General features: G+C 44.8%; 2 protein-coding genes across 6 annotated transcripts in view; both read left to right on the forward strand.

Annotated features, from left to right (window-relative positions):
* The window catches only part of LOC110522452 (bromo adjacent homology domain-containing 1 protein), a 39,089-nt gene extending 28,926 nt beyond the window's left edge, over window positions 1–10,163 (forward strand). For 2 of the 3 annotated variants that reach the window (XM_021600854.2, XM_021600855.2), the window contains exons 3-7: window positions 57–415; window positions 617–776; window positions 1,874–1,953; window positions 2,378–2,469; window positions 4,295–10,163. In XM_021600854.2, coding sequence (XP_021456529.1) covers window positions 57–415; window positions 617–776; window positions 1,874–1,953; window positions 2,378–2,469; window positions 4,295–4,484 — 881 coding nt within the window. In that variant the 3' untranslated portion in view covers window positions 4,485–10,163. The remainder of the gene's footprint in view (window positions 1–56; window positions 416–616; window positions 777–1,873; window positions 1,954–2,377; window positions 2,470–4,294) is intronic. The other variant, XM_036976070.1, reaches the window with a different exon arrangement.
* Window positions 10,164–12,735: 2,572 nt separating this feature from the next.
* LOC110522453 (echinoderm microtubule-associated protein-like 1) lies at window positions 12,736–26,987 on the forward strand. 3 transcript variants are annotated; one of them, XM_036976071.1, is made up of 7 exons: window positions 12,736–12,905; window positions 17,731–17,916; window positions 23,457–23,601; window positions 23,762–23,875; window positions 24,391–24,419; window positions 25,385–25,411; window positions 26,033–26,987. In XM_036976071.1, exons 1-7 carry the CDS (start codon window positions 12,755–12,757, stop codon window positions 26,323–26,325), a joined length of 945 nt encoding a protein of 314 aa, XP_036831966.1. In that variant the 5' UTR covers window positions 12,736–12,754; the 3' UTR covers window positions 26,326–26,987. The 3 variants fall into 3 exon arrangements, with proteins under 3 accessions (XP_036831966.1, XP_021456533.2, XP_021456531.2); XM_021600858.2 differs by having other exon boundaries at window positions 23,460–23,601; XM_021600856.2 differs by lacking the exon at window positions 12,736–12,905 and adding an exon at window positions 15,563–16,253.
* The last annotated feature ends 762 nt before the right edge of the window (window positions 26,988–27,749 follow it).

Here is a 27,749-nt window from a genome sequence, read left to right on the forward strand (position 1 = left end):
GCATTGTTTATGGAGTAAACACTAGTCTATTCTTCCTCCCTTCGCTCTCTCTCCAGAGGGTTACTCCTCCCCCCAGGGTGACCACAACCCCTCCCTTCTGGTTTCTCCCTCACTCCCCCTCTCAGGCTGTCCCCTCCCTACCACCCCGTCCTCCACCCAGGCCAAGCCCCGTCTCCTCACCCCCCTGTCTGACCGCAGTGTGCCCCAGGCCAGGCTGAAGCTGGCCAGGGAGTGCCCTCAGGGCTCCAAGCCCCCTAACGGCTCTCTGTCCATGGGGAGAACCAGGCTGTCCCAGAAACAGCCAGTTCCGACACACAACCTATCTCCCGCCAAGCAGAAGCGGGTCAGCCACCGACGGGCCACCAACGGGTGGCTGCCTGTAGGGGTGCCCACAGAGAAAGAAGTGTTCATTGCGGTATGTGGGATCAAGTTTGTGTGTGTTGAGGTACTGAGAGTTTACTTCCCTCATACTACCATGGTAACCTAACCATACCTAGCTTTCAATTGGCCCATTGTTGTTAATGAGAATGTGTTCCGAGACCTTTCTGATAGAATACTGCTGATGTCGCCAGTGACTGGAGAATAAAGATAAGTGTGTTTTGACTGTGTGTATCAGGGGGAGGACGAGACGGCCTTACGGCAGTGTTATGAAGGAGTACAGAGAGACGGCGAAGTGATACGTGTCCGAGACACAGTGCTGCTGCGCGCCGGTCCCCGGAAGAAGTCCCTGCCCTACGTCGCCAAGATATCAGCGCTATGGGAGGACCCCAAATCTGGTGAGATAGACAGCAGGATGTCTGAACCTGTTGTTGGGGTATAATAATTGTGTGTGTCAGGGTTTCCGGCGCTGGACAACGTGGTAGGGAAGATTGAATACTTTCTAAACACTGTTCTACACAGCGTACCTGATAGTGGTTCCATATGTGACAGAGATGAACATCTCTGTTAGAAACTTAGAAAGAGTGGGAATCTAAAGATGCAGCAGGATGGGTTGCTAATATGACTAGGGGATTGTGCCTTTGGCTTCTGGGCAACAAAATAAATTCTATACAGAATACTTCTCCAGAAAGCATGACTTAGCTACAGAGGAATTGGGAATCATTAGGTTATTTAAATAAATAGCTGTGGATTGTTTCAAATCACAAGCTCGTAGACCTATGCCTATTTGGGAATGGCCTGCACGCTTCAATTACCATTTGAAAAATAAAAATAGTAGCTCTTTAATTGTGCACCAAAACGGTTTTTAACACGCGATTGGATTTAGAATTGTTGCGCAATGAATGGGCTTGTAAAAGCCCAAGTTTTACTCCAGTAGCACCCAGCTGAGGCTCTGCAGGAGAAATCCTGTTCAGAATAGGCTCTGCATGCTGTGCGCGTGTGATAGTTGTGTTGAATGAATAAGATACATGATGACTAACCAAAATAAACACAGGCCAATTTAATTCCAATAAATTATGCAAATTAAACTATAGACCGATAAGCATGACGGTCAAATTAATTTACATCGACTGGTATTTCCATAAATTTAAATAAAAAAAATTTGCATTGGGAATTTGTTTTCTTCTACCAGTCATTTTGGCCTGCAACAGTTTTATTTATCAATTTACATTTTTTGGGGTGCCAAAAAACGTCTATTTCCGGCTAAGGGAATCCCTGGTGTGTGTGTCTGTGTGCTGTGAATGGTTGTTTATGTCTGAAATGCTGCTTATGTCTGGCTGGTTAAAGACCTGGCTGGTCCTTTGATCCTCTGAAGTTGTATCACTGTCTGCTGTGTGTGCACGTGGGTGTGAGTGTTTGTTTGTGTTTGTGCACGTGCGAATGCGTGTCTGCCTGTCTGGTGTTTTGACCGTGTGGGTGTGTGTCTCCTCCTCAGGAGAGCTGATGATGAGCCTGTTCTGGTACTATCGACCTGAACACACACAGGGAGTCCGAGACCCCAGCATGCACTGTGAGGTGAGGACAACTCTCTGACTCCACAGAACAACTCGGGATAACTCTACTCTACTCAACTCTGGCTGCATCTCAGTAGTCTAAAGAGGCCTCCCCTTGTCTTCTCTCTTCGTCTCCTTTCCTTCCTCTCAATAGTATAGAGGCCTCTCCTTGTCTCCTTTCTTCGATTCCTTTCCTTAATTTCAATAGTCTAGAGCCCTCTCCTTGTCTCCTTTCCTTCATCTGCACTGATGTGTGCTGACATAACTGGTGGAAGCAGGTTTCCAGTAGGCTTCCACCATATTGCTTTCTGTCTTCTGTTTCTCCATCAGTGCAGATGCAAGACATGAGAAGAAGAATGAGATTCCGTGCCTCTCATCCATCTTGTCTCTGTACCCTTTTGATTGTGTGGTGATTGATATTTCTATGTCTGTTTCTCTCTTTTCAGAATGAGATTTTTGCATCTCGGCATCAAGACGAGAACAGTGTGGCCTGCATCGAAGACCGATGCTATGTTCTCCCATTAGCGCAGTACTGTCGGTAAGAAACAAAAAATATATATATACACAGACACACACACACACTGAGAAAGACCGTATATCCATCATTAACACACACCATTGGACAGTTGAAGTCGGGAGTTTACATACACTTAGGTTGGAGTCATTAAAACTTATTTTTCAACCACTCCACAAATTTTGTTAACGTCATTTAGGACATCTACTTTGTGTATGACAGAAGTCATTTTTCCAACAATTGTTTACAGACGGATTATTTCACTTATAATTCACTGTATCACAATTCCAGTGGGTCAGAAGTTTACATACACTAAGTTGACTGTGCCTTTAAACAGCTTGGAAAATTCCAGAAAATTATGTTATGGCTTTAGAAGCTTCTAATTGACATCACTAGAGTCAATTGGAGGTGTGTCTGTGGATGTATTTCAAGGCCTACCTTCAAATTCAGTGCCTCTTTGCTTGACATTATGGGAAAAACAAAATAAATCAGCCAAGACCTCCACAAGTCTGTAGAGTACAAGGACCTTGTAGACCTCCACAAGTCTGGTTCATCCTTGGGAGCAATTTCCAAACGCCTGAAGGTACCACGTTCATCTGTACAAACAATAGTATGCAAGTATAAACACCATGGGACCACGGAGCCGTCATACCGCTCAGGAAGAAGACACATTCTGTCTCCTAGAGATGAACGTACTTTGGTGAGAAAAGTTTGAATCCATCCCAGAACAACAGCAAAGGACCTTGTGAAGATGCTGGAGGAAACTGGTACAAAAGTATCTATATCCACAGTAAAAACGAGTCCTATATCGACATAACCTGAAAGGCCGCTCAGCAAGGAAGAAGTCACTGCTCCAAACCCGCCATAAAAAAGCCAGACACCGGTTTGCATCTGCACATGGGGACAAAGATCGTACTTTTTGGAGAAATGTCCTCTGGTCTGATGAAACACAAATAGAACTGTTTGGCCATAATGATCATCATTATGTTTGGAGGAAAACGGGGGAGGCTTGCAAGACGAAGAACACCATCCCAACCATGAAGCGCAGGGGTGGCAGCATCATGTTGTGGGGGTGCATTGCTGCAGGAGGGGCTGGAGCACTTCACAAAATAGATGGCATCATGAGGAAAGAAAATTATGTGGATGTATTGAAGCAACATCCGGTCTTTCAGGTTATGTCGATATAGGACTCGTTTTACTGTGGATATAGATACTTTTGTACCAGTTTCCTCCAGCATCTTCACAAGGTCCTTTGCTGTTGTTCTGGGATGGATTCAAACTTTCAGGAAGGTAAAGCTTGGTCGCAATGGGTCCTCAAATAGACAATGGCCCCAAGCATACTTCCAAAGTTGTGGCAAAATGGCTTAATGACAACAAAATCAATGTATTGGAGTGGCCATCACAAAGCCCTAACCACAATCAAGTAGAAGATTTGTGGGCAGAACTGAAAATGCGTGTGTGAGCAAGGAGGCCTACAAACCTGGCTCAGTTACACCAGCTCTGTCAGGAGGAATGGGCCAAAATTCACCCAACTTATTGAGGGAAGCTTATGGAAGGCTACCCGAAATGTTTGACCCAAGTTAAATAATTTAAAGGCAATGCTACCAAATACTAATTGAGTGTATGTAAACTTCTGACCCACTGGGAATGTGATGAAAGAAATAGCTGAAATAAATCATTCTCTCTATTATTATTCTGACATTTCACATTCTTAAAATAAAGTGGTGATCCTAACTGACCTAAGACAGGGAATTTTTACGAGGATTAAATGTCTGGAGGTAGGAATGTAAAGTAGGGGGAAGAAAAGGTGCGACTGCATTCAAAATTCACTTTGATTTTCCATCTATAGATTTTGTGCCTTGGTGAAGCGGCGTGCAGAGGGTGTGCCCCCTGGCGCTGCCAGAGTGGTCCCCTGCCCCTCAGACTTCGACCCCCCCGACCACCGCCAGGTGCCCGCCGACATAGACCCTGAACTGGTGTACCTCTGCCGCCACGTCTACGACTTCCGCTACGGACGCATCCTGAAGAACCTGCAGTAGGGGACAGCAGAGGACAGGCAGACAGACCAACCGTAGTGGAGCACACGCACTCCTTCACATGGGGCTGAAGGATGAGAGGGGGAACCCCTGAAGGGTTTTGGGGGTCCCCTGAACTAGAGGGAGGGCTGCTGAAGGATCAAGTATTGGAAGGGGACCACTGATATCTGAATCCCCAGAATGGCGTTGAAGGAGTGGGTACTGAAGTACCTTACCCCCTTTTACAACTGTTACTAGGGAGGTGAAGTTTTGACCCCCTCAACTGGAACTAGAACTGTACTGGCTTGGACAGAAGGGAGAGATCTGCTAGCTGTCCTGCTATACCAGGGCTCATCACCATGTGCATGGACAGCCATGTTGGTGACCTAACAAGAGGAAGAACTGCGCTACCAGAGCCATACAGGGCTCGTCATGACGTTGATGTTAGAGCTTGATGTGATGACAACGTTCTTCTTCATTTGTGTTTGTCTCTGAGGCAGCTGTGATCGAGAGGGCACTTGCAGCTTGAACACACACACAATGAGGTTTTATGTCCCGTGTGTGTGTGTGTGTGTGTGTGTGTGTGTGTGTGTGTGTGTGTGTTCAGTCTGTTGGCTACAGTGAAACCACAGGTGCAGGTTCACAAAGGAAGTGGAAGTCTCACCTTCCCTTCCTGCATTGTCCGAACAGAACACAACACACTATTCTGAAGTACCCTCAGCGCTGGCTGAGTCTCTAATCATACCCTATTCCCCATAAAGTGCATTACTTAGCAGATAAATGTTACTGTATAGCAGGGTTCCCCAATAGGCAGCCCCCCCAAGTTTTCTGAACAAAATTATTTTATTTATTTTTAAATACGGATTGTTGTGGGACATAAACTGTAAAATCAGCTCGAAGTGATTTTAATTTAGGAAATCTGTCCTCAAGTATTCCCACTCATAAATGGAAATGATCATATCCCAGTGTAATCAAGGTCTGAAATTTTGTTTTTGTCAAATACTTTATCTGTTTGGGATACTTGTGGTCAATTTGCAGGGTACAAATAATTTATAACCGTCTACTGGCTCCCCGACCATCCGCTCAAGAAGAAATTGTCCCCGGCTGAATGTAATTGGGAACCCCTGCTATATCGGGCTTTGGTCAAAGACAGGGCACTATATGAAGAATAGGGTCATGTGAGATGAAATCCCCCCCTGACCCCCTTTTTCTGTTCCTAAGAACAGGACTGTCGTCATGCTTTTGTCCAACGGTCCAATGGAGAGCCCCCTTACTGTGGAGGGCTAACCTCTCCCATGCTCTGCATTGGCCTATCAGATGGAGGGTTGTTGATGTCAGTGCCCACATCTTTGGAGTGTTCAGAAGTCTGAAACATTCCAGAACGTTCAAATGGAAATGTAACGTATTGCAGAGACCATTGCTTACTATACATGTCTATCTTAACTTTCTGTAATGTTGCACTCTCCTGAACGCGACCCTGTTGTTCCCATGACTTGCCTTATGACTTGCAGGTAGAGCTTTAGGCAGCTAGTCCCACCCAATTAGAAATTGGATGAGTAGAATGGAAAAAGTACAAAACCACAGACAAAATCCACATAGATTTCACTCCGGTCAACACTTTGCCATTGTTGTTTGAGTATAACACTGAGAAAGGTTTGGTTTCCTCAGAGATTCCCGAGTGATAAGCATTTTATTCAACATTACAACATGGTACATCCAATATGGCTGCTGGTCCACATGTTGTGGATCTTTGTCCATTCTACTCATTCTACTTCTATCCCCCCATCCCTTTCCATCCTTCGAAGCTCCGCCCTCTCCAAGATAAACCAAAGGATGTCACGAAGCAGAGCACCACCACTCCTCTCCTTCTCTTGTCCTCTTCCCGCCTCTCGTCTCCTCCCTCCCTTGTTAGATTGCACTAATCCATTACTGAATTACAACGTCTATGATTGTGTTCTGATTTATGTTAAGCTACTAATATGTTATATTATAACTGGGGACAATACTGTGTATTATCACTGTCTGTGCGCTTAGTAGAGAATGGAAACTAAGGCTGTGTCATGGCAACTTTTATCAATGCATAACTACTTTATGTGTTTTACTATTAGAGACATCCGCCAGCATACTATCTATGTGTTACTTCAGGGGTGGATGACCTTACTCCTAGTGAGCTGCCAGGGTATGCAGGCTTTCGCTCCAGCCCTGCTCTAACAACTGATTAGTAAAAGCAGGTGTGTTAGTTGGAGCAGGGCTAGAGCAAAAACCTGCATATTCAGTAGATCTCCAGGAGGAGTGTTGGTCACCTCTGGTTTATATGTTACCTGCTATCCAACCAACCTGTCATATCATCTAATGAAATAATATGTACAATGAAAAATCATTCCTGTAGATTGTGGATCCACACTGGTATTATTGTTGTTCATCCACGCTGTCCAGGGGGTTCAGGTGAGTTGGCATCTTGGTGTAACTCGCTGTGCGGAATGACGTAATGTGATGTTCCGGAGGTTTGGCTTGGAATCTCTGAAAAATGTCCTTTTGACACGCGTTATTGAGATGTGTTGGTTTTTAACCACAATCATTCAACATTGCCTTGTAACCTTCCGCAGAAGTGTCTGTCCGTCACGTGTAGTCCTAGACAAGCGCCAGTGTCTGTCTGACTGAGTTAGTACTTCTTAAAACACTACCTTGGATTGCTTTCTTACTGTGCAAATGTTCTATTGCTGGACTTTGTGCCTAATCTGCAAAGTTTTGAATAATACCCAAAAGCCATCTGAAACATTTTCCATTATAACAGTTTGAATCATACCCCAAAATAGCGACTAAACAAAGCTTGTATCGGATAAATCATATAAAGGTTTAAATTTAAATATTATCAATAGGTATTTTGTTGCTAGTGGTGCCCAGATTCTTTGAAAAAAATAATATATATTCTCCTACTTTACAATTTTTCCTTATCGAAAATATTTTATTATGTCAATTTCTTAAGATGGCATATGCAATATATTTTTCAGAGGGACTATTTTTGACAAATGTATGTGTAAATCGAGGAAGTAAAACTTTTTCATTTTATTTTAGCTTAGTTTTGAATTTGAATCACAAGTCATAAATTGAGATTTGACCAAAAACCTGGAAGACGAGAAATGGGAAGGGTTAGGTTAATTTCTGACTATAAGGGTTGGTGCAAGATCTGAGGTCCCTACCTAAAACATGGTGGTTACACTTTATTTTACAGTCCAGTATTCACTTGGGCCCAGATTCACAAAACACTTCATAAGATTGTCATAAGTACAATTCCTCAACAATATCTTAAGATTGAATGATTTTCTTACAAACTTCTCAAATATCTTCTTACAAATCATCTTAAAATGTTTGTTGCAAGGCAACCGTTTTAACTAGCTATCTAGCTTGAATGCCAATGATGTTAGCATATTTCTTCCTGAGATTACTGTTCTAAAACATGTTTTGGGCTTTTAAAATAATACGTTTGTGTGAATTAAACATGTTCAATTGCTTTCATGAGCTTTTTCTCTCACTGCCCTGAGTTTAAGACGAGGGTTTAGCTATCTTGGAATTTAACATTTCCAGGAACTTTATTTAAGAATCTAATTTCTTAACTTTTTACTTAAGAATTTTTTTTTTCTCCCAATAACCTTTTTGAGGAATAGCAACTTTGCTTAACTTTCTTCTTAAGTATATAGTTAAGGAAAACATGTCAGTTAAGAAGAAATGTCTTCTTAAGACGGTTTTGTGAATCTGAGCCCTGGTATTTACTTTGAATTTGCATGGTTAAATGGCAGTTAGTTACCTAATATTTACTTAGTAATTACATTTTAGTTTCTTAAGGATTCATTGGAAAAAGTATAACTTGGTACCAAGTAGTTACCAACCTGAGTTGAATTGTTTGAAATAATGACCAGAAGACAGAAGGTGCCATTTGAGACGTGACCTACTCTGTACTCTGCTGTGGTGTTACCACTTAATATCGTTCTGAATACTATATAAATACCAGCTAAAAGAGGACTGTAAATAGAGTTTTATGAAATTATTAAGTGTACATATTTGAACCCTGACTCTGTGACCCCTGACCCTCTGTAGACAGCAATTGCACAGTGCAGTAGTAGTATTTTTTTGCAAGACCTGTAGCTGATGATTATATTTAAAAATGAATACATAAATATTTAAATGGAGTAAACCAATACAATATATAAAGATTTCAATTTAACTTATTTGGATAATGTGTTTTAATTGAAAAAAGTCCTCTTGCTAAGACTTTCGTGGTCAATAATGAAAAACAATTGGTTTCTTGTTATTAGTAATTTCTGAGTTTGGATATTAAATGATTGAATGGAGATTCACAGAGGTTGTAGTAGTTTGTACTTATATAGCTAGCGGTGTAGAAGGTTGTTTCTGTAACAGGGCTATATTCCTGCCCAGCCAGACAATGGCCAGGCCCGGTTGGCTGCAGCAGAAACAGACCGGCACCAGAGCTGGTTTCTATCTAGAGGTGCCACTTGGCATCAGGGGTAAAGAAGACCAAAGCACATTCTGACACAAAGTTAGGGGAGGTAGACGTTACACTCTAACCACTGATCCAGGATCAGATATGTCCTCATCCCCCTGTTTGTTAAGGTTAGAATTGTGGTTTGAGGGTGAATCTAAGCTGATCCTAGATCTGTGGTTTAGGGAGTGAAGTGTCTACATGTCTGACCTTAGGGTTTGATGTCTGGGAGGTTGCCATGGTAATGGGTGTCACCTGAGCCCTCCCCTCATCGATCTATCCAATTAGAGGACAGAGTCACTCTACACCTTTGACGGCCTGGCTATAGGACGATAAACTGTATCTTTCTGCGGTGTTCTGTCTAGTGGGGTTTTGCTGCTGATATTTTTTGTGACGTGGTAAATTGTCATTTTGGATTTTGACTTAGTCATATTGTTTCATGGGTAGATTCACATGAGAGAATTGAAGATACGCTCTTGACCTGATCAGCTGTTCTGCACCATCAGCACACAGACAGACCCCCCATGGCTTTACTCCCAGACATGGATTTACAGCATTGAGCCCGTAGAGGGCACTACATGAACAGAAATTGGGTGTCCCACTGACAACTTTAGAATAGAACACCCTGGCTATGTCCCAAAGCTCTTTAACATTTACTTTCCTCATCTCCTTTCATTTATGTCACTGAGGAGGGGGGAATGATATAGTATAGGTGTTGTGTGATATTTAACTGTCAAACATTTTAAAGTCCTATGGCAAGAGAAGTGAGGAAAGGAGATGGTATATTATGTTTGGGCTATTGGGACATGGTCATGATATGTCATGTGTACCTATGGTTTCCATGGTAACATAGGTCAAATGTTCCTGACCTCTGATCTCCACCATTCCACTTCTCACTTACCCAGGAGGTGTTTTTATGTCTGCACCAATCGAAACTAATCACCCGACCAATGCCTGAAACTCTGCTTTTTGTGGTCTTCTGTATTACTGCTAAGTGTCAGCATATATTTTGATATATTTAACAATGAGGGATCTAAAAGTCTAGATATTTTTGGAGTAGATAAAGGATGTGTGTATCAGATAACTGTCACTTTGTCATGCTCTCTGAAAATCTATTGGGTTTTTGGTAAGAATTCTAGAATCCCTGCTGATGTAATGTTCCATTGAAAGACTATTTATAAAGTTTAAGTCCTTTGTGAAAAAAATCTTTGGCGTGTTCTTTATTGTGATTCTGCCATATGTTGCTTTGAAAGTTGAATGCAAAACTAACAATCAGATGGCCACGTGTGTGTGTGTGTGAGTGTGTGAGAGTGTGTCATCATGGCTTTCGGAAGGCATACTGGTATGTAAGTTGCAACCAACGACCACAAGGTGTCGGTAGATATACTACAGGTTCAGGACACCGACTTTGGCCTCCTCTTCAGAGAAATATTTCCCTTGGCCCATCTTTGTACAATGCTTAATCCGGCTCAGGGCACTAGGAATGCGCAGTGCTCTATGTGGCCGGACACAAGCACAGCATAGCTACTGGTGTCCATCCCACAGACGTAGACACACAGAGAGTGCAGAGCGGGATCACTGAACACTACAGTGGAGGATCTGACAACTCAACAGCTCCAGCAGGCTTTCACGATTTGATTTTAAACTTCAAACATTTAGTAGCAGTAAGGATGGACTGGGACCAGAAATCCTCCTGGGTATTTCTGAAACACTGGCCCATTTTTTTTCTTCTTCTGGGCCAGTGTTTATGAAATGGGACAGCAACCAATTATCTAAATTATGATCATTCTGCTCCAAAATCATTATAATTCTTAACAGGTCCATGGGCACATGTTTCTCTTTTTTTTAAACCAAAATGTTTTTCTCCCATGAGCTCAGCCCACTGGCCTAAAGGTGGACCAGCCCACTGGCCTAAAGGTGGACCAGCCCAGTGGGCATTTGCCTGAACTGCCCTACGGCCAGTCTGTTTCTGAGTAGCACCCAGCTCATAAACCTAATGTCTTGGCATAACGCACCAGCAATCCTCACTCCCATCAGTACTGTAGGCCTCGAGCACCCACAATGTACTCCCATCAGTACTGTAGGCCGCGAGCACCCACAATGCACTCCCATCAGTACTGTAGGCCTCGAGCACCCACAATGCACTCCCATCAGTACTGTAGGCCTCGAGCACCCACAATGCACTCCCATCAGTACTGTAGGCCTCGAGCACCCACAATGCACTCCCATCAGTACTGTAGGCCTCGAGCACCCACAATGCACTCCCATCAGTACTGTAGGCCTCGAGCACCCACAATCCACTCCCATCAGTACTGTAGGCCTCGAGCACCCACAATGCACTCCCATCAGTACTGTAGGCCTCGAGCACCCACAATCCACTCCCATCAGTACTGTAGGCCTCGAGCACCCACAATGCACTGCCATCAGTACTGTAGGCCTCGAGCACCCAGAAAGCACTGCCATCAGTACTGTAGGCCTCGAGCACCCACAATGCACTGCCATCAGTACTGTAGGCCTCGAGCACCCAGAAAGCACTCCCATCAGTACTGTAGGCCTCGAGCACCCACAATGCACTGCCATCAGTACTGTAGGCCTCGAGCACCCAGAAAGCACTGCCATCAGTACTGTAGGCCTGCTATTAGAAAAGGAAAGGCTGGGTGGCTTCTATGGGGGACAGTTACGTAGTTATGAGGGTGACCGGTACCGGTGGTATCACAGGTCTTATGGAAGGAAGGTGATGCCACTACGTGTGTGTGTGTGTGCAATACTAGCTGAAACTAACTACGCTGCATCAGCAGTGGGCAGTGCAAACATACTGATACTGTGCAGTGCAGCACACTTGGGATGGCAGACCATCTGCTTGAATACCAATCTAGTAAAGTGCAAAATAGACAAAGGAAGAAGCTTACTCTAGGTCTTATTTGTGAGGCCCTTGCTGTACCCTTAATGCCCTTTCATCTGTTGTTCAACTCTTCCGTTTCTGCATAGTAGGATATACTTACCCCCTATAAGGTATGTTTGAGTGTTTCCACCCTAATGATTAAGGATAGGATTGGGGAGGGTTGATCTGATCTGAGCTGATCGTAGATCAGTGGGTAACTTTTATCCGGAGCTGCCTTCCCCATAATTATAATTAACATGGTCAGCTTATTGTCCCTGTGATGCCTTTAATTAATGAATCAAGTTTTCCTCCTAATCTTCTGTAGCTTATCAGCCCTACGATGCAACAGCCCGACCAGCTGGCAGTCTGATGCAAGCACTTTGCTTTAGTGTGGGTGGATGGATACATATTTTGAAAACATCAGCAGTTCAGTATCTGTACAAGACCAATACATCTTTGTTGAGGAATATGAATTGTGTGTTAACTATTCTCACTTTGGCTCTGAGAGTTGTTACACAAACCCAGGTAGCCATAGCAACCCCTGCCCACATCTCTGGTGGAAGCTGAAAAGTGCCCTTTCACCTCTTCCCCCCCCCCCTCTCTCCCTTCCAGCACTCCACCCCTCTACCTTCCTCCCCCTATTCCATCACTCCACTGTCCTGTCGTTCTTGGCTGAGGGCTTGAGATGGCTTACCAGGGCCTTTTAATCTCTTCTTAATGACATCATCTTCCCACCCATCTCCCTCTAGGCTCCATCTACTCTCCTCTATGGCTCTGGAAGCAGGGATGAAAGAGGGAGGGAGGGGAGCGGATAAGGGAAGGTGATTGACTGAGCTTAGTGGAAGAGGAGGAGTGTAAGCAACCCTTTTGTAGGATCACACCCTCACACACTCGCACACACAGAGGTGGGTAGGCATGGCGTCTGGGACGTCGATGGAGGACAGTCCCATGGAGGAGTTGGTGGACCAGGGGTTGGGGATGGAGGAGATGGGACTGAGGAGGCCCTCTCTTAGGGAGACCTACCACCATGACTCCCTGCTGGCTCCAGACACAGACTTCATGACCGGTACTGTATGTGTGGGGGATGGCGGGGTGGGGTACAATTCATATAGGTAAAGTGATGAAAGGGAAGATTCCTCTGAACATACATACTTTTTTAGGGGGAGGGGGCAATTCCAATCGCTACAAAGTGTCACTTTACCTCTAGTATTTGGGGGCCTGATTGTGTGATGGGGGCGTATTGGTGTCTGTCAGAGGGTTTGTGTGGGTATGCAAGGAGTGTGGTAAATTTGGGATATGAATATACACATGTCCATTCTCAAAGCACACCACCTTGGAAAGGAGAATACCAAATTACTGCCCTCTACATCAACATAATTGCTATAGGCCTATGGTTTTCTAAATGTTTTTTGGGGGGTTGTTTCTATGTTGTGTAGTGTGGTTCTATTACATAATCCTGTTAGCTTGAGCGTGTGTGTGTGTGTGTAGGCTGTGCGTGCGTGTGTGTGTGAGTAGGCTGTGTGTGTGTGTGTGTGTGTGTGTGTAGGCTGTGCGTGTGTGTGTGTGTTTAGGCTGTGTGTGTGTGCAGGCTGTGCGTGTGTGTAGGCTGTGCGTGTGTGTAGGCTGTGCGTGTGTGTGTGTGTGTGTAGGCTGTGTGTAGGCTGTGTGTGTGTGTGTGTGTAGGCTGTGCGTGTGTGTAGGCTGTGCGTGTGTGTAGGCTGTGTGTGTGTGTGTGTGTGTAGGCTGTGCGTGTGTGTGTGTGTGTATGTGTGTGTGTAGGCTGTGTGTGTGTGTGTGTAGGCTGTGTGTGTGTGTGTGTAGGCTGTGTGTGTGTGTGTGTGTGTGTGTGTGTAGGCTGCACGTGTGTGTGTGTGTGTGTGTGTAGGCTGCGCGTGTGTGTGTTGTGTGTAGGCTGCGCGTGTGTGTATGCTGCGCGCGTGTGTGTATGCTGTGCGCGCGTGTGTGTATGCTGCGCGCGCGTGTGTGTATGCTGCGCGCGCGTGTGTGTATGCTGCGCGCGCGTGTGTGTATGCTGCGCGCGCGCGTGCGTGTATGCTGCGCGCGTGCGTGTGAATGCTGCGCGCGTGCGTGTGAAGGCTGCGCGCGTGCGTGTGAAGGCTGCGCGCGTGTGTGTGAAGGCTGCGCGCATGTGTGTGTGTGTGTGTGTGTGTGTGTGTGTGTGTGTATGCTGCGGGTATGTGTGCGTAGGCTGCGCGTGTGTGCATAGGCTGCTCGTGTGAGCACAGGCTGCTTGTGTGTGCGTGTGTGTGCGCGTGTGTGTGAAGGCTGTGCGCGTGTGTGTGAAGGCTGTGCGCGTGTGTGTGAAGGCTGTGCGCGTGTGTGTGAATGCTGTGCGCGTGTGTGTAGGCTGTGCTTGTGTTTGTAGGCTGTGCGTGTGTGTGAGAAGGCTGCACGCGTGTGTGTGTGTGTGTGTGTGTGTGTGTGTGAAGGCTGCACGTATGTGTGTGTAGGCTGCGCGCTTGTGTATAGGCTGCGCGCGTGTGTATAGGCTGCTCACGTGTGTGTGTGTGTGTGTGGTGTGTGTGTGTGTGTGAAGGCTGTGCGCATGTGTGTAGGCTGCTCACGTGTGTGTGTGTGAAGGCTGTGCGCATGTGTGTAGGCTGCTCATGTGTGTGTGTGTGTGTGTGCGTGTGTGTGTGTGCGTATGTGTGTAGGCTGTGCGTGTGTTTGTAGGCTGTGCTTGTGTGAAGGCTGGGTTTGTGGTTTGTATAGTTGAGTTAGTGCAGCAATAGAGATTTGAGCTGGGTGCTACTAATTCCCTTTTCCAGGGCTGGGATTACAGGCTATTCTAATCCCAATCCCACATTAGGTTTCTGGAGGTGGCACAGGCCTGATGTCACAGCCAAAAACAGGAAGAGAAACACTAAATCAGAGAGTACACTGGGTCACAATGCCAAATATAGCAGACTACACTTATCTGCATATAGACTATGCCTAAAATAACCTGTATTCGCTAAGTGCTATGGTATATCCTCACATATTCACTCTCCTAAATAAATGAGATGTGTTGACACTTGGCATAGTTTGTCAGTCACTGCTGGTGTATTAACATGTGTTGTGTGTCACGTTCAGCCTCCATCAGTCAGTGGCCTGCACTATTGTAAATAAAAGACTGGAAGAGTGGATGATCAATGAGCTGGACAAGCTTCTTACAGGAGAACAATACAAGGCCATGCAACCTGTCTCTCGCTCTCTCTGTTCTTACTTTACATCTCTATTTGTGTCTAACTCTCTCTCTCTCCATCTGTATTATTTTCTCTCTCTTTCTGTCTCTCTCTCTCTCTCTTCCTCTCCTCTTTCTGTCTCTCTCTCTCTCTTCCTCTCCTCCTCTTTCTGTCTCTCTATCTCTCTCTTCCTCTCCTCCTCTTTCTGTCTCTCTCTCTTTTCCTCTCCCCCTCTTTCTCTCTCGCTTCCTCTCCTCCTCTTTCTGTCTCTCTCTCTCTCTTCCTCTCCTCCTCTTTCTGTCTCTCTCTCATTCTTCCTCTCCTCCTCTTTCTGTCTCTCTCTCTCTCTCTTCCTCTCCTCCTCTTTCTGTCTCTCTTCCTCTCCTCTTTCTGTCTCTCTCTCGCTCTTCCTCTCCTCCTCTCTCTTTCTGTCCACCTCTTCCTCTCCTCCTTTCTCTCTCTCTTTCTGCCCACCTCTCCCTCTATCACTTCCTCTTTCTGTCTGTCAGTCTGACAGAAGGTTAATCAGGGTGGGGGTGGGGTTTCTCGTGCCAAAGAGGCTCAGTCTGAGGGATTATCATTGTGCTATTGTATAACACACACACACACACACACACACCAAACCCCTCACTTTAGGCCAAATTGGAGAGGATAGGAGTGTATAGGCATGATCAAACACTAACACACACCCCTACACACACACACACATGCACACGCAATCTCAGATCAAGGCTTGAAGCAATGTTGTAAACATCAGCATGCCCCACAACAGCAGACACTACCCAGAGAGAGAGGGAGCGTGATAAAGGAGAGACCGAGAGAAAAAACCCTTAATAATGTTTCATAACCTCACCATGGACTCAGTCTTTGTGACCTGGATTTGATGCTGTTACAGAGGAAAACAGGACAGGAAGAGAGGAGAGGACAGTTGTTGTGATATACATTTTGTGATCTTGGTGTGAGGCTGGTTGGAGCGGAGAGGAAGGGAGAAGAGCTCTGTGTGTGTTCTACTGTGTGACAGAACTGGAACAGAGGATGGAACAGTGGAGATGAGAACACTAGCCAGTGGAACACAAAGAGAGAGAGAGAGCTGGCAATCACTAGGATGGAGGAAGATATTGTCTGTCAGACAGTGGAAGAGAGAAGGAGGAGGAGTTCTAGAGTGGAGGAAGGGTTACCCAGTATGAGGAATCTTTATGACATCTCCTCACTAGACAGGGTTTCCAAAGGTATTCGACAGCTTCTGATCTTTACCATTACACCAGGCACTTACGAGCATCACTCTCATAAGGATTAGAGTCTACTAAAAGGACACGGATGGCGCCTATTGTCTTGGTTTTTGTAGTAGCAGATGTATTTCATTTGATCTCTGTGGTCGTATTTTCATATCGTTTTGTATTTTATTTTTTTTTATATATACAAAATGATGCAATTTATTAGGAGTGTTCCTCCTATTGATGTAATTTATAGAAAATTGTCTCTTGGTTTTTATCCGAGTGATGTGTGTGTCTGTTGTCTGTGGCGTGTGTGGTGTTTGTTATATGTGAATTATAGTGCATGTGCTATTGTTTGTTTCAGCTTTTATGTCTATAAAATGTAAGGTGTCTGTGTGATATGTGAAGAATTCTGTTTGAGTCTGTGACAGGTCAGTCTGTTTGATGAATCTGTGTGAATATTCAGTCTGTTTGAGTCTGTGACTCTGTTCAGTCTTTAATGAATCTATGACTCTATTCACAGTCTATTTGAGTCTATATCAATCACCTGGAAGCATAAGTGTGTGTGTGTGTGTGTGTGTGTGTGTGTGTGTGTGTGTGTGTGTGTGTGTGTGTGTGTGTGTGTGTGTTAACATGGTCTTGAATTGCCCAATGGCCAGTGGCTTTAGCTCAGTGGACTAAGACAGTGTTAGTGGCGCTGGTTGGGTACAAATGCCTTTAGCTGTCTATGTTACCGTAGCTTGGTGGCATGCGGGATGGATATAGTGGACCATCTGACGTACCTGAAGCAGTGGCTTTAGCTCAGTGGGCTAACTCTGTGTGTGGTTGTGCTCCCCAGATGACCGCAGCTCTGCAGCGAGCGGGATAGATGTAGCAGACCGCCTGACATACCTGGAGCAGTGGCTTTAGCTCAGTGGGCTAACTCTGTGTGTGGTTGTGCTCCCCAGATGACCGCAGCTCTGCAGCGAGCGGGATAGATGTAGCAGACCGCCTGACATACCTGGAGCAGTGGCTTTAGCTCAGTGGGCTAACTCTGTGTGTGGTTGTGCTCCCCAGATGACCGCAGCTCTGCAGCGAGCGGGATAGATGTAGCAGACCGCCTGACATACCTGGAGCAGTGGCTTTAGCTCAGTGGGCTAACTCTGTGTGTGGTTGTGCTCCCCAGATGACCGCAGCTCTGCAGCGAGCGGGATAGATGTAGCAGACCGCCTGACATACCTGGAGCAGTGGCTTTAGCTCAGTGGGCTAACTCTGTGTGTGGTTGTGCTCCCCAGATGACCGCAGCTCTGCAGCGAGCGGGATAGATGTAGCAGACCGCCTGACATACCTGGAGCAGTGGCTTTAGCTCAGTGGGCTAACTCTGTGTGTGGTTGTGCTCCCCAGATGACCGCAGCTCTGCAGCGAGCGGGATAGATGTAGCAGACCGCCTGACATACCTGGAGCAGTGGCTTTAGCTCAGTGGGCTAACTCTGTGTGTGGTTGTGCTCCCCAGATGACCGCAGCTCTGCAGCGAGCGGGATAGATGTAGCAGACCGCCTGACATACCTGGAGCAGCGGATGCAGATGCAGGATGATGAGATCCAGCTTCTGAAGATGGCCCTGGCAGACGTCCTCAAGAGACTCAACATCTCAGAGGAACACCAGGCCACCAACGCCAAGAAAGGACCTGCTGAGAAAGGTACACACACATAGTGGGGTCCGAAATGATTGACACCCTCGATAAAGATGAGCAATAATGACTGTATAAAATAAATAATTCAAATAATGAGCTATATTGTATGCAAAAAGAATTTGGGAAATAATATTATTTAATACTAATGCAATTGCTCAGAGAAAGAGATTATGTTTAACAAGTAATCTTTTTTTCCCCTCAAAATGGTAGGAGTCAAAATGATTGACACCCCTAAGGATTCTTTATAAAGAAAGTAGTCAAAAGTTTAGTATTTGAGGCCTCCCGGGTGGCGCAGTAGTTAATGGCGCTGTACCACCAGAGACCCTGGGTTCGCACCCAGGCTCTGTCGTAACCAGCCGTGACCGGGAGGTCCGCCGGTAGGGATATCCTTGTCTCATTGCGCACCAGCGACTCCTGTGGCCGGGCGCAGTGCGCTCTAACCAAGGTTGCCAGGTGCATGGTGTTTCCTCCGACACATTGGTGCGGCTGGCTTCCGGGTTGGATGCGGGCTGTGTTAAGAAGCAGTGCGGCTTGGTTGGGTTGTGTATCGGAGGACGCATGACTTTCAACCTTCGTCTCTTCCGAGCCCGTACGGGAGTTGTAGCGATGAGACAAGATACTGGCTACTAACAATTGCATACCACGAAATTGGGGAGAAAAATAAGTAAAAAATTTCAAATTTAAAAAGTTTAGTATTTGGTCCCATATTCCTAGCACACAATGACTACATCAAGCTCGTGACTCTACAAACTTGTTGGATGTATTTGCAGTTTGTTTTGGTTGTGTTTAGGATTATTTTGTGCCCACTTAGTAAGTCATGTATTGTGTCATTTTGGATTCACTTTTACTATAAATCAGAATAGAATGTGTTTCTGAAGACATCTACATGAATGTAGATGCTACCATGATTACTGGTCATCCTTAATGAATCGTGAATAAGGATGAGTGAGAAAGTTACAGAGCGTCAAAGATCATACTCCCAAGACATGCTAACATTTCAACATTACCAATAACAGAGGAGGTTAGCATGTCTTGGGAGTATGATCTTTGACGCTCTGTAACTTTCTCACTCATCCTTATTCATGATTAATTCATGATTAGCCATAATTATTTTAGCATCCACATTAATGTAGAAGTGTTTAGAAAGATATTCTACTCTTATTTACAATCGTCTGAGACCAGCCACCCAGACAGCTGAGTATTTCTGTTTGTAAGAAAGCCATCTTGTGGGGAAAAACAAATTCTGATTGGCTAGGCCTTGCTCCCCAATGGATGGCCCCTGCCTGATCATGTGAAATCCATAGACTAGGGTTTAATGAATTTATTTCAATTGACTGACTTCCTTATATGAACTGTAACTCAGTAAAATCGTTTGAATTGTTGAATGTTGTGTTTATATTTTTTGTAAATGCTACATGGTTGGGCATACTGCCAAATTCTCTAAAACAGCGTTGGAGGTCGCTTATAGTAGAGAAATTAACATAAAATGATCTGGCAAATGCTCTAGTGGACATTCCTGCAGTCAGCAAGCCAGTTGCACGCTCCCTCAAGACTTGAGAAATCTGTGGCATTGTGTTATGTGACAAAACTGCACATTTTGGAGTGGCCTTTTATTGTCCACAGCACAAGGTGCATCTGTATAATGATCATGCTGTTTAATCAGCTTCTTGATATGCCACACCTGTCAGGTGGATGGATTATCTTGGCAAAGGAGAAATGTTCACTAACAGGGATGTAACCAAATTTCTGCACCAAATTTGGGAAAATAAGCTTTTTGTGCACATGGAACATTTTTGGGATCTTTTTTTTCAGCTCATGAAACATGGGACCAACACTTTAGAAGTTGGGTTTATATTTTTGTTCAGTATAGACAGGGCCATCGGAAATGATTCAGACTCCTTGACTTTTTCCACATTTTGTTAGGTTACAGCCTTATTCTAAAATGTATCAAATAGTTTTTTCCCTCAACAATCTACACACAATACCTCATTATGACAAAGCAAAAACAGGTTTTTAGAAATCTTTGCTCATTTATTTAAAATAAAAAAACAGAAAGATCACATTTACATAACTATTCAGACACTTTACTCAGTACTTTCTTGAAACCCTTTTTGCAGCGATTACAGCCTCGAGTCTTCTTGGGTATGACAGTACAAGCTTGGCAAGCCTTTATTTGGGGAGTTTCTCCCATTTCTTCTCTGCAGATCATCTCAAGCTCTGTCAGGTTAGATGAGGAGCATCTCTGCACAGCTATTTTCAGGTCTCTCCAAAGATGTTTGATCGGGTTCAAGTCTGGGCCACTCAAGGACATTCAGAGACTTGTCCCGAAGCCACTCCTGCGTTGTTTTGGCTGTGTGCTTAGAGTTGTTGTCCTTCACCCCAGTCTGAGGTCCTGAGTGCTCTAGAGCAGGTTTTCATCAAGGATCTCTCTGTACTTTATTCAGTTCATCTTTCCCTCGATCCTGACTAGTCTACCAGTCCCTGCCACTGAAAAACATCCCCACAGCATGATGCTGCCACTATGCTTCACCGTAGGGATGGTGCCAGCTTTCCTCCGGACGTGACGCTTGGCATTTAGGCCAAAGAGTTCAATCTTGGTTTCATCAGACCAGAGAATCTTTGTATTATTCTGTATGTAACTCTGTGACACTCCATATAGTCTCTATGGGGGTGCCACAGGGTTCAATTCTCGGGCCGACTCTTCTCTATATACATCAATAATGTCGCTCTTGCTGCTGGTGATTCTCTGATCCACCTCTACGCAGACGACACCATTCTGTATACTTCTGGCCCTTCTTTGGACACTAGTATCTCTATTTGCACATTCATCTTCTGCACATATACCATTCCAGTGCTTAATTGCTATATTGTAATTACTTCGCCACCATGGCCTATTTATTGCCTTACCTCCCTTATCCTACCTCATTTGCACACACTGTATATATATTTTTTTCTACTATATTATTGACTGTATGTTTGTTTATTCCATGTGTAACTCTGTGTTGTTGTATGTGTGTCACGTCCTGACCATAGAAAACCTGTATTTTCTATGATAGAGTAGGTCAGGGCGTGACTAGGGTTTTTTGATCTAGTTTATATTTTCTATGTGGAGTTCTAGGTTTGATTTTCGATGTTGGTGATTTGTATGATTCCCAATTAAAGGCAGCTGGTTATCGTTGTCTCTAATTGGGTTTCATACTTAAGTAGCATTTTTTCCACCTGTGGGTTATGGACCAAGCAGCGTGCCCGGGAGGTAATGGCAACCTGGTCTTTGGAGGAGATCAGGGAGAGAACATCCTGGACTTGGGACGACATAATGGCAGGAGACAAGAGCCTGCCATGGAAGCAGGCGGAAGCAGCGAAGGAGGGACAGTGACGAAGTCAGGGAGGAAGGCCACAGAAATCCCAACAAAACATTTTTGGGGGCTCATGGAGCAGTCGGCGGAGCCGAGGAGTGAACCAGAGCCAGTCTGGGAGAAGAGTGAGAATTTGGAGGAGAGAGAAATGGGGGGTAGTTGAGTTGGTGGAGGATGCACGGATTTTGCCCAAAGGAACGTGTTGTCAGTTTGGTGCCACCTGAGTCAGCTCCCCGTACTCATCCTGAGAAGTGTGTTAAAGTTCCGGAACAATTGATGCCGGCTATATGCACCAGGTCTCCAGTGCACCTTCCCAACCCAGTACGTCCTGTGCCAGCTCCTCGTACTCAACGCGTGAAGAGTGTCAATGTTCCGATACAATGTGTGCTGGTTCTACGTACCGTGTCTTCAGTGCGCCACCACAGCCCGGTACGTCCTGTGCCGCTCCATGCACTTTCTGTGCGAAGTGTGTTATCCAACCGGTACCATTGATGCCGGCAATACGCACCCAGGTCTCCAGTACGTTTCCACTGTCCAGTGCGTCCTGTTCCTGCTCCTCGCACTCTCCCTCAAGTGTGCTTTCCCAGCCCGGTGCGTCCTGTTCCTGCTTCCCGCGCTTGCCCTGAGGTGCATGTCACCAGCCCGGTACCACCAGTACCGGCCCCACGCACCAGGCTTCCTGCGATGATCCCCGGTCCGGAGCTTCCGGCGACAGTTCCCGGTCCAGAGCTTCCGGCGACAGTTCCCGGTCCGGAGCTTCCGGCGACAGTTCCCGGTCCGGAGCCTCCGGCAACGTTCCACGGTCCGGAACCTCCGACGACGGTCCTAGGTCCGGAACTTCAAGGTCCATGGCTGGATCCGCAGGATGAGCGGGTACTTCGTCCCGCACCAGAGCTGCCCCCGATGCTGGCGGATGAGCGGGTACTTCACCCCGCACCAGAGCCGCCACCTCCACTAGACACCCACCCTAACCCTCCCTTGTTGTTTCAGGCTTTGCGGTCGGAGTCCGCACCTTTGGGGGGGTACTGTCACGTCCTGACCATAGAAAACCTGTATTTTCTATGGTAGAGGTGGTCAGGGCGTGACTAGGGTTTTTTGTTCTAGTTTATATTTTCTATGTGGGGTTCTAGGTTTGATTTTCTACCTCGGGGATTTGTATGATTCCCAATTAGAGGCAGCTGGTTATCGTTGTCTCTAATTGGGGATCATTCTTAAGTAGCATTTTTTCCACCTGTGGGTTATGGGATATTGTTTGTGTTAGTGTGTTTGAGCACTACGTAGTCACGGGTCTTTGTAAGTTTAATCATTTGTTTCCAGTTTCACTTTGTAATTAAAGATGTGGAACTATACTCACGCTGAGCCTTGGTCCGATCATTATTACGAACAACGTGACAATGTGTTGAACTGCTTTGCTTTATCTTGGCCAGGTCGCAGTTGTAAATGAGAACTTGTTCTCATCTAGCCTACCTAGTTAAATAAAGGTGAAATAAAAAATAAATAAATAGTATGATACTGTATGTTACATTGTTAGGTTACATTATAAATGGAATAGGGGTCACACAATCGCATATGAATTTAGAGGAAATACAGTATCATGCGTCTTACCCAGTTGTACAATAGCACGAATTGGATGAGGTAACTTACATAGATCTTGGAGGATGTATAGTATTATGCGTCTTTCTCTGAGACCGAGTTGCTTGTTTCCTCATAACAGCAAAGGAGAATTATGGGGAGAATTGGATCGAATCCCCGCGCTAACAAGGTAAAAATCTGTCGTTCTGCCCCTGAACAAGGCAACTAACCTACTGTTCCTAGGTTGTCATTGTAAATAAGAATTTGTTCTTAACTGACTTGCCTAGTTAAATAAAGGTTAATTCAAAAAAATTAAGACAAAGGTTAGGTGAATTGGGTTTGGTTTAGAATAAGGGTTAGCTAAAATGCTACAGTTGTCCCCAACACGACTCGAACACACAACCTTTGGATTGATAGACAGTCGTTGATTACACCCGCCCATCCTTCACGACCAACCACCCTACTTTTGTTTCTGTCTAAAGTAACAAAATCATTAGTACATCAGTATCCTACGTCTTGGAGGTGCTCAGAAATGTGTATAGTATGTTTTGTATAGCTCTGAGGCAATGCTACACACACACACACACCCTCCTCACCCACATTTCCCCTATGCACCAGCAGCTAGGCCTGTGTCTCTTGCCCTGCCATCCAGACCATCAATGAACAGCCTTGCCTCTCTGAAGAAAAGCTCCACAAGCTCTACAATGCCCTCTACCTCCACCGCACGGAACTACAGTCCCTTACCAGGAGCATCAGCCAAGAGGTACAGTACACAATCACTAACAGTCACCTGCAAACACAGAGAGGTACAGTATGATTACTAAACCTCTACTGTTACTCTAGCTAGATACATTTCAACAAATTAATCATACACTTGCTGTTGTCCCACTCTCTCTAATGTCCCCCCCCCCCTTCTCCCTCAGTGGTGTGAAGAGTTCAGCAGGCAGTTTGAAGGACTGTACCTCTAAGACTCGGCCAGGCCCCCGACCTGGCCCCTCAGGATCAACAGTGGCCCCCGGCAGTAAGAAAGGCGATAGGTAGGTTAGTAGGCATATACTGCACTGGAACTTAGACGTCTGTGTCAGTAAGAGGGAAGGGGTGTTTAAATGTGTTCTGAACATAGCCACGGAAAGTAAGGGTGATACAGGGGCTGTAGCATGCCCTGAAACAAATCACATTTTTGTTGGGATTTCTCACAACAGTAGTGCACTGTTTATAAGTCCTGCATTAGCGGCAGCCCCATGCCCAAACATCTTCCCGTGGCTATAACTGTTCTGTACTGAGTCGATAAGGCCTTTACGTAGTTTCAAATACATCTCTAGAGCAGGAGTCACAACTCTGGTCCTTGAAGGTCTGCTGGTTTCCATCCTTGTTCGTCAATCTGGTTTATATCTGTGTCTGGGAAACCTGGTGTAAAAACTACAAGCATCAGAACTGTGGCCCTCGTGGACTGGAGTTGTCCATCCTTGATCTAGACGAGTGTGAGATTGAGAATCATTTCCATGCTTATGGGATGGGGCCTAACTTCTCCTTCCTCACTCTCTGCTTGCAGCAAAACCAAGGAGCCTGCAGCCAGTGTAGGTAAGACATTGATTTAATGTCTACCGTCCACTAGCAGGGAGCAGCACTAAGATGGACAACAGGGCTTGCGTAGAGTAATGGCCAGGTTTAATAAAAAAATGATTTAACCTTTATTTAAGGTTAATGAAATGGGAAACAAGCTGTTGGTTAGATTGATCCTACTGAAACATACCATTGATAAATGGCAGTGGTGGAAAAAGTACCCAAATGTCATACTTGAGTAAAAGTAAAGATACCTTAATAGAAAATTACAGTCATTACTAGGTAAAAGTGAAAGTCACCCAGTAAAATATTACTTGAGTAAAAGTATTTGGTTTTAAATATACTTAAGTATCAAAAGTAAATGTAATTGCTAATATATACTTAAGTATTAAAAGTAAAAAAGAATTTCAAATTCTTTATATTAAGAAAACCAGACAGCACAATTTTCTTGTTTTTTTATTTACGTATAGCCAGGGGAACACTCCAACGGTCAGACGTCATTTACAAATGAAGCATTTGTGTTTAGTGAGTCCGCCAGATCAGAGGCAGTAGGGGTGACCAGGGATGTTCTCTGTTTAGTGAGTCCGCCAGATCAGAGGCAGTAGGGATGACCAGGGATGTTCTCTGTTTAGTGAGTCCTCCAGATCAGAGGCAGTAGGGATGACCAGGGATGTTCTCTTGATAAGTGCATGAATTGGACCATTTTCCTCTCCTGCTAAGCATTGAAAATGTAATGTACTTTTGGGTGTCAGGGGAAATGTATGGAGAAAAAGTAAATTATTTTCTTTAGGAATGTAGTGAAGTAAAAGTTGACCAAAATAAATATATAAATAGTAAAGTACAGATACCCCCAAAAACGACTTAACTAGTACTTTAAAGTACTTTTACTTAAGTAATTTACACCACTGACAAATGGTTAGAGTGGCTACTATAACTCCCACATCGAGTGACCTGCTCTCTGTTTCTGTGTTTGTTTTCTACAGGGTCGAGGCGTGTGACGCACTGTAAAGGTAGGCCTCAGTCCAACCTCCTGGAATAACATTCTTAACTTCAACTGGATATGTCTTAGTCTAGCTCTCCTAGTAATGGCTTGAATGGAGTCAATGGAATGCTATCAAGCATATGGTTTCCATGGTGTTGATTCCATTCCATTGACTTCATTCCAGCCATTACTTTGAGCCGTCCTCCCTCAGCGGCCTCCACTGAGTTCTACATACTATGACTGTTTTCTCCACCACCTGTTACTGATCCCATGCATTATCTATCTCAGAAGAGACAACGTCTGTCAAGTTTGTCAAGTTTATGGAATAATATCTACTAAAAGCTCAAATCTAATCTGTGGCAAATACATCTTCTGGTTTCTAAAGTACAAGTAAGCACTGTATTTGAACACTTGTTTTATCCTTGTCTCTCATTTTCTCACCATGTATCATCATGACTTCTCTTCCCTTCCCTCTCCACGACACATCCACACCTTTTCCTCCCACCTCAACACTTCAACCCTTGACCACCTCCTCACACCCCAACACTTCACCAACTCAACCCCTCACCATCTGCTCACACTAACATACCTCACTTCGTCCCCTACTTTCACCCTCAACCTTTACACCTCATTTCACCTCTTCACTTAGTGACTATGCAGATCTATCTGAGCCCCCAAACAAAAAGGACTGGGTCTTCTGAAGTGGCCAAATCAGCCCCCACGGTCCCCAACTCCAGACCAACCAGAACCCCCACCTCCCCTCAGACCAAAGGAGTCCCCCCGACCTCCGACCGGACCAAGACCAAGACACGCAAAACACACCCTGCCTTCACCCTCCCCCTGCAGAAAAGCACCAATCAGAATACGTATTCTCCTCTGGACACGTTCAATTACAAAAGCCCCCTCAAATCACCAAGCCATTACTTCCAAATCTGTTACTAGGCAATAGAGTAGGCTATGAGGATGTAGAAGTTGCTATTAAACACAGGTCTAGGGTCAGATATTGTTCTAATCCTCATAATGGTTAGGGTTGGGTAATCTAATCCTAGATCTGTAGTTAAGGGCAATTTATATTTGGGCTATTACAAGTGTAGGCCTGTAAGAGAAATCGGTTTTCCAGATGTTTGAAAATGTATAGCAGTGAGGTATTTACTGTGGAAGTGGAGGTTGTCTTTAGTAATGTTTGAGATGGACTGATAGTTACAAAGTTTGGGTTTTGAGGTTTTTGTTTGACCAGAAAAGAGAATAGTGAGTTTATTTGATTGTTTTGTTGAATTTCCTAGCACCATCAGTGACCATAGTCCTCTTCACTTTGTTCTCTGTAATTTCTTACATATTTATGTCAACTTGAAGCCTCTATTTTTTTCTGCTGTTTCTTTCTGTCTTAATGTCTCATTTATGTTTTACATTTTAGTAATTTAGCAGACACTCATATCCAGTTTAGTTTATTTGTAGCTTTATGTCAGTAAAATATGGATGTATGAGTTTTCATTGAAATCTCCTTGACTTTGAGGGGGATGTACAGTATGAGTGAATTCTCTTATTCGATGTCTGTGTGTATCTCCGTCTCTGTTGACAGCCATTAATAAACATTTCAGTGATCACCTGCTTCGACTACTTTTTCTTTCTCCTTTCTCTTACAACACAAATGTTAAAAGTAATTTAGCAGACACTCTTATCCAGAGCGACTTACAGGAGAAATTAGGGTTTAGTGCCTTGCTCAAGGGCACATTGTCAGATTTTTAACCTAGTCGGCTCAGGGATTCAAACCAGTGACATTTCGGTTACTGGCCCAACACTCTTAACCATTAGGCTACCTGGCGCCCCCTATGGCCTGCTGTAATAATAACAATGTAATAACAAATCATTACAAGATATGTCCATTTCTTATCTTGTTTGGAGTTCTACTATGTGTGAGTGAATGTGTGTATGTGTTTAGTACATAGTATCATAGTTCTGTTAGAAACCTCTGCATAGTGGGGCAGAAATCTCTGCATTCGGCTCACAGGGGGCGGCAGGGTAGCCTAGTGGTTAGAGTGTTGGACTAGTAACCGGAAGGTTGCGAGTTCAAACCCCCGAGCTGACAAGGTACAAATCTGTCGTTCTGCCCCTGAACAGGCAGTTAACCCACTGTTCCTAGGCCGTCATTGAAAATAAGAATTTGTTCTTAACTGACTTGCCTGGTTAAATAAAGGTAAAATAAAAATAAAACAGAAACTGTAGGCCTCAGCGTACGTGAGCGTCAGAAGGCTAGATGTATGCTATCCAACTCTGTGACAACATGACATTGGGTCGGCTAGTTTCAGTAGTTATCGAAATAGTGTATGCACCCCCTTGAACTTAGTGTGTTGTCTTCACACTTGCAA

The sequence above is a fragment of the Oncorhynchus mykiss genome, chromosome 4 (assembly GCF_013265735.2).
Source record: "Oncorhynchus mykiss isolate Arlee chromosome 4, USDA_OmykA_1.1, whole genome shotgun sequence".
Classification (NCBI taxonomy): Eukaryota; Metazoa; Chordata; class Actinopteri; order Salmoniformes; family Salmonidae; genus Oncorhynchus; species Oncorhynchus mykiss.